At 35.1% G+C, this 6898-nt stretch overlaps 1 protein-coding gene across 1 annotated transcript in view; it reads left to right on the forward strand.

Annotated features, from left to right (window-relative positions):
- The window catches only part of LOC106460486 (dachshund homolog 1-like), a gene marked incomplete at its 5' end in the record, with an annotated part of 39610 nt that overhangs the window by 18043 nt on the left and 14669 nt on the right, over window positions 1-6898 (forward strand). Inside the window, 2 exons of the mRNA XM_022387229.1 lie at window positions 661-925; window positions 5023-5114. Of these exons, the coding sequence (XP_022242937.1) occupies window positions 661-925; window positions 5023-5114 (357 nt within the window). The remainder of the gene's footprint in view (window positions 1-660; window positions 926-5022; window positions 5115-6898) is intronic.

Genomic DNA, 6898 nt, shown 5'->3' on the forward strand with positions numbered 1-6898 from the left:
AATACAGGGTGGGGGAAGTCACTGTACAGTTATAGATTGTATAAATACAGGGTGGGGGAAGTCACTGTACAGTTGTTTCATTCATAACATAGTTTACTCTCTAAATATTACTCTGAAACAATAACTGAATTGGTTTCCATTGTCTTCATAATATTTTCTTTAACAGCGAACCTCTAAATAATGGCAACTATATAATAACAACTATGCTAACGGTATAATACAAACTATATAGTAACTTTTCCCTATCTAGTATATAATATATAGCTGTTTGTGTGTATATGTGTACATTAATATATATATTGGGTTAAAAGATAAGCAGGTTAAAGTATCGGGGATTTAATAAATTGCACATCGAACCGCGTGGTTGGCGCGAATTTTTAAAAGTTCAAGCCTTTTGTAGTCTATTGCAAAACTCTTGCACGCTATGGGAATGGTCGCGGAAACTAGTGTTAGATTCCAATTATTTGTATAAAACCTATGAACCTGCACTTTGTGTTAAAAGTGGATACTTAGGTTTACTCTTTGTTCTAATGTAGGCGCTACACAGTATACTCTAGTGTCCAAACAGTATTAGCGGCTAATTCTAGTAGAGTCAAAGGGAAATTTTTGTAGTTATTGAAACCGTTTTTGATTTATTTAATATTTTGGAACACTTAACAGGGGACCGTTTAGGCAAAGTTTCTTTCTTACACAACGGTTACAACCAGATGGTGGCACAAGCGGCGGCAGCGGCAGCAGCGGCGGCGGCGGCAACTGGGACTTCCTCTCACATCAGCCCTTTGCCTTTTATGGCATTGAACCACCAGGTGTCTCACCATAGCATGATTTCAACTAGTGCACCTAGTCATACCCAAACTGATCGAATTGATGGCACTGGCGTCGGCGAGAGATCCGGAAAAATATCCGACGACTACGTCACAAACAGGTTGGTGTATTACCTATTCATTAATATTATTATTATTATTTTGCGATAAACACGTTATGGCATTAAAATAGTATACATAAGATTCAGATTACCATAGAGCCCAACTACAACATGCAAATGAAGTTGTTTTAATTCCCTAAAATATCCTCGAGTCTATTAGGCGAAACTAGACTTCATTAAAACCGTAATAAATATTCCCTTAATGAAATACCACGCTACTAAAAAACAAACAGATATCAAACTTATTACACAACTCTCGAGCTGTGCTGCACACACACACCGACAGACGAACCAAGTCCATTATTCTTACTTAGGGCTACTGATAAAAAGAATTAATTCCATCCTTTTGATAGAGTATAAATAGTTGCAGTTATTACAGAGACCGAGAGGACTAAGTCTTTACTTCTGATATAGCCACGATAACAAGTGCTTAAGTCTCTCTTCTTTTTATTGTCTTTTATCTTGGACTCAAGCAATAATCTACTTATTCAAGAACATACATGTTAATCCTTCGAAAAGTTAAGGTTCAGGTTAAGACTCGGGAAATGGTTGTGGTCAAGCTCTTCAGAAACAGAATGCGTGTTAACACACGGCTGGTTTCTAAATCAACTGTTTCGAACCATTTCTGTGAGATCACGTATACTTCTGCTATTGTATTTTGGTGGCTCCGAATATTAAAAGAGCACTGCATCGCGTTTTCGTAGCGTCAAAATTTAAGTTTTTTTTTTCAGTTTAAATGTTTACCTGTGCGCTGAAGGTTATAAACCAGTGTAAAAGTCACGACCATTGTGTAGTTTTATGCTTAACAACAAACAAACAAACAAACTCAAGAATTGGGTGTGGGTATATTTTATTGTTCTACCATGTTCCTTGTAACGTATCCTTTGAAGTATCGATACAACAACAGTAGACATTCTCCCTTGAGAAACATTGGGTATTAATAAGATGTTTCTTCTGTTTTGTTATAATCTTTAGTAGTCTTAGCCACATATATTAAATACAGTATCAGTGAGGATAGTTGATCACATAATGAGAAGATAACAGGTAGTTTATATTCCAGAACGGTACCTTTCCTTTAAGTAAAATAGAATCTATAGATTATAGTATTTGGACACTGTGTATTTTGTCTTTAAGTTTACTTTCGGGGTATTCATAGTCTATAATCTAAACCTAAGATAATGTAATGATTTATTAGTAATAATTAGTTTTTAAGTAGCACAGTAGGTAAGCTTTCAAAATCAGCCGCGTGAAGGTTCACTATATATACGCCTTCCTCCACTATATTGTAGTGCTCTAATAACAGATATTCTGGTAGGAAAAGTTTAGGCAAAGTTTAGAGGGCGGATTAGGTTTTCCAGAAGAACTGAAGATTTGTGCAGTTTTGAAATTTTTTGATTCCTTAGTTGAAACTTATGCTGAATTAGAAGAAATTATTTGGCTGCGTTGCAAGGTTTGTAGATTTCTGTGATCTATGTAACGCAACTCCTTCATAGGAAACGTGCACCTACTTCTTGGATTTATAATAAAAATATATATATTCTCGTTACGTGTACTTTATACGTTTTTTTTTATACCTTAACTTGATTTTTTTTCTGCGATATATAATCAGTATTAGGCCCAGGTTTGTGGCGCGATGCTCTCAAAATGCTTCGAACTTTCAGCTGTGGGTGCGTTATAAAAGGAACAGCCAATCCCTGTATTTGGTTCATCGAGCTCGAAAAAGCCCTTATGTGGCGGGTGCTCCTGACTGGCTGCCTTTCATCTGATCAATAGTTTAAAATTAAGTACAGATGTATCTGAACCCTAGGGGGACTTTAGTATGGCCATTTAGCCCATTTATCACATAATTTGCCAGGTTGAAAATACCAATTAAATTATTTTTGTGAAAATATTATATTATTAATATATATATAATAACAATCAATCAAATAATTATTAATTATGTTATGCAGGTATTAGGTCTATTTATTATGTTGAAATTGATAGTATTTTACTGTATTAAAACAGTTTTTAATTATTTTATCGTCACTTTTCGGCGTATTGAGCAATAATACTTCAAGGTTGACTGCTATCGTATATTTTAGTTATCCACCACTATACTTCCAACTTATCATGCAATGTATTACCATGTTTCTCAAATCCAGGGGCCTTACAGTTATGGAGGATGGAATATACCAACTTCAGATAATAAGTATTTGTCACCGTAATGGTTTGCCCTTAATACCCTATTTTATTCCATATCTGTTATATTCCTACTTTATTTTCAGTAACTATCTTCCCAAAATTGGCTCTAGACAGTGGGTGGTAGTTTAGTTTGAGGACACTCTCATGTTAAATTTGTTAATCAAGGTTAAATGTGATAGATGACGCATGCCTGTCGCTAGAAAGGGCTTTAGGTTTGAAGATACTTCGCCCATCATGGCACGAGTTCCTCTTCCAGCTCTTTAGCTTATATCCTGGTTTTATTCATTTTTATTAGTTCTGCGACTATCCTTCTTCTGTTTCTTCTTCGTTTTTTAGGGGGGGGGGATTTTGTTTTTGGTAGTCGTAAATCCACAAGTGTATGTGTAATAGACGATTAAGTTAAAATATATCGTGTTTTTTGTTGTTTTTTAGAAACTAAATAAAAATATATAAAATCTCTGTTTCACTCGCAACCACAGACTGTACGGGCCTTCCGTTAAGACGCCTTGCATATGCAAAATAATAATAAAAAATATTCTGAAAATTTCCTTTTAATACCCAGCATTTTAGTGCAAAGAATCACCCTGTAAGTTTACAAAAGTGATTGCATTGTTGGTTTACGAGAGAGACGCTGTTCGAGGCGATCGTGTCACATTTTTCCTAGTGCATGAGTTAATTTAAACCGACAGAATGATGAATTACAGCTAGAATACGATTGACAAAAAAAAACGAGGAATTTTATTCATAGAACACATTAATCATCCCACTGACACTAGCAGCGATCGCAGCGCCTCATTCCGTGGATTAGAAACTTAAGTGAAAACGCTGCATTAGAGCAGACTTATTCGATAAGTCACGTGACTTACAAATATACTGACTGAGAATTTTGATAGCTAAACTTATACACAGTTTGCATATTTTAAAACGCTCTGGCAGAGTTTGTTGTTGTCCTTATTTGAGTTTATTGGTTGAAATCGTATTGTCATCTGAGTTTATTGGTTGAAATCGTATTGTCATCTGAGTTTATTGGTTGAAATCGTATTGTCATCTATATTTCTTTCGATGATTGTTTTTCTTTACTGAAGGAGGTGTAATGCATGTCAGCATTTCTAAGTAACAGGTAACCCTAAATCGTATAATACACCTTAATTACAGGTTGTTGAACTGTACAAACGAAAAAAAAATACACATACACTCACACATATATGTGTATATATATATTAACAAACAAATACTGTATATAATATATATATGCCTGCCAGTGGCACAGCGGTATGTCTGCGGACTTACAACGCTAGAAACCGGGTTTCGATACCCATGGTGGGCAGAGCACAGATAGCCATCGTGTAGCTTTGTGCTTAATTCCAAAACAATCAAACAATGATATATATATATATATATAGAGAGAGATAAATACAGAAACTGCTGGCATATAACATCAAAGCTGTTAAACCAACCGTAACAAAAATTTTCTTTAAAACTATTTGAGGAAAGAAATCGAGAAACTGCGGAATTATTGTTTAAGGATATTATGTGTTTTGTAATTAATGTAACTGGGACGTTATATGTTTATTAGTTATGTGTGCTATATGTTTGCTTGAGAGAAATCTGTATGTAGTTTGACGTTTGTAACTCCATACGTTAGTTGTCCTATTTAAAACTCTTGTTCACGTGTCCACATGTTTATATCTCTGTAAGTACGTTATGCCTTCTTTTCAGTTATGCCTTCTTCTATATATTTATGTGTATGTTACTCTTATATTATTTAATTTGATCTCTAGAATAAGAAGAAAGAGTTACGTGCGAAACACAAACGAATGGTTCAGTAAAACGTGTTAGGAATTATTCCTTTGGGAGCGGAACGGTGACATATTAATACGCAACATTTCTCGTTCACTGTTATCTATATCTAGAATCCGAGATGATCCACCCCAGAGCGGAGAGCTTCGAGAACGTCTCTACGGACAAGAAAGTTACAAATCGACAAATACCATCACCCAGAGTGGTAAGTATAGACTTTAAGTAACAAGATCTGTCGTTTACTTTCTTTGATTTTTATGCTTTTTAAATGTGTAATTCCAGTGCACAGAGTTCTTAAATACGATCCTCTGAATACCGAGTTTCTCATCAATACCCTGCTATACAAGGATATGGTTTACACTTTGGAGCTAACATTCTAAATACGATCCTCTAGATACCGAGTTCTTAATCAATACCCTGCTGTACAAGGATATGGTTTACACTTTGGAGCTAACATTCTAAATACGATCTTCTAGATACCGAGTTTCTCGTCAATACCCTGCTGTACAAGGATATGGTGTACTCTTTGGAGCTAATATTTTAAGCACGCTCCTTTAAATGCTGTGTTTTCTCCTGATATCCTGCCTACAAGGATATGGTTTACACTTTGGAGCTAACATTCTAAATACGATCATCTAGATACCGAGTTTCTCGTCAATACCCTGCTGTACAAGGATATGGTTTACTCTTTGGAGCTAATATTTTAAGCACGCTCCTTTAAATGCTGTGTTTTCTCCTGATATCCTGCCTACAAGGATAAGGCTAAGACTTTGGAACTAAAATTCTAAATACCGAACTTCTCGTTAATATCCTGCTATAAAATGACAGGATTTACACTCTGGAGCCAACATTCTAAATACGCTCCTTTAGATACTGCGTTTCTCCTGATTTCTTGTTTTATAAGGATAAGGTTTAAACTTTGGCACACAATTACATGAAATTTTGTTCTTTTGTAATTTGCTTGGTGTAAAAGTAAAACAGTTTCTAGTGTGTGTGTGTTTTGTTGTTGTTTTTTTTCTGACGCAGAATATCTCCTTTTATACTGGGAATAGGGTTTATAATAATAATAATGTGTTTAAGAATACTTAATTGAAAAATCACAGTTTCATTTTAAAAGTATACCAATACTACTGTACAAACTTTTACCTAATTATTTTTTACAGTAGTTCCTAAATTAAGGTCCGCTAAAAGGTTTCAGGAGAGAGTCACCACATCAACAAATATTCTCTTTAAAACTTCCCTTATTTATATCTATAAATATGACTACACAAAGCTGTGTATTCTTCAGATTTGTTCTTCAAAATTCAATTTCACTGAACGTAAGATATCTCAGAGTGGCTATTATTTGAAATTTCTATTAAATCATTAAGTAAGGTCCTCAGAAAGGTGGGTATGTTTTCGGAGTGACAACGCTGAAATCAGAGGTTCAATTCCCCCGAGGTGGAAAGAGCGGATATAGACGATCGTGTAGCTTTGCACTAAAAAAACACCCCCCCCCCCCCATTGTAATATGTTGTATTCTTTGCTACTTGTGATTGACAAGATAAACTATCTTGTATATATTTACTTTAACTGGTCCCCCTGTAGGTCTACGATAAGTTTACGAACTAAACGATAAAATTCAGAATTCAATTCCCTTTTGTGGAGCTTCCCAGTGGCACAGCGGTAAACCTGCGGACTTACAACGTTAGACACCGGGTTTCGATACCCGTGGTGGGCAGAGTACAGATAGCCCTTTGTGTAGCTTTGTGCCTAACTACAAACAAACAAACAACCTTTTGTCGACAGATAGTCTGTTGTGTAGTTTTGTTCTTAAACAAACAAATGTACTGTAACTAAACTGTGTAGAATTCTATTTTATATATGCTTGCCAGATTAAATAAGGAACATAGAAACCAATATTTATTATAGATACACAGTTTAGTCGATCATGTTCCATTTAATATTCATAAAGCGATTCCACTGATAGTTAATGGTATTTTGTTAAAG

Source organism: Limulus polyphemus, unplaced genomic scaffold, assembly GCF_000517525.1.
Source record: "Limulus polyphemus unplaced genomic scaffold, Limulus_polyphemus-2.1.2 Scaffold780, whole genome shotgun sequence".
In the NCBI taxonomy this organism is placed as follows: Eukaryota; Metazoa; Arthropoda; class Merostomata; order Xiphosura; family Limulidae; genus Limulus; species Limulus polyphemus.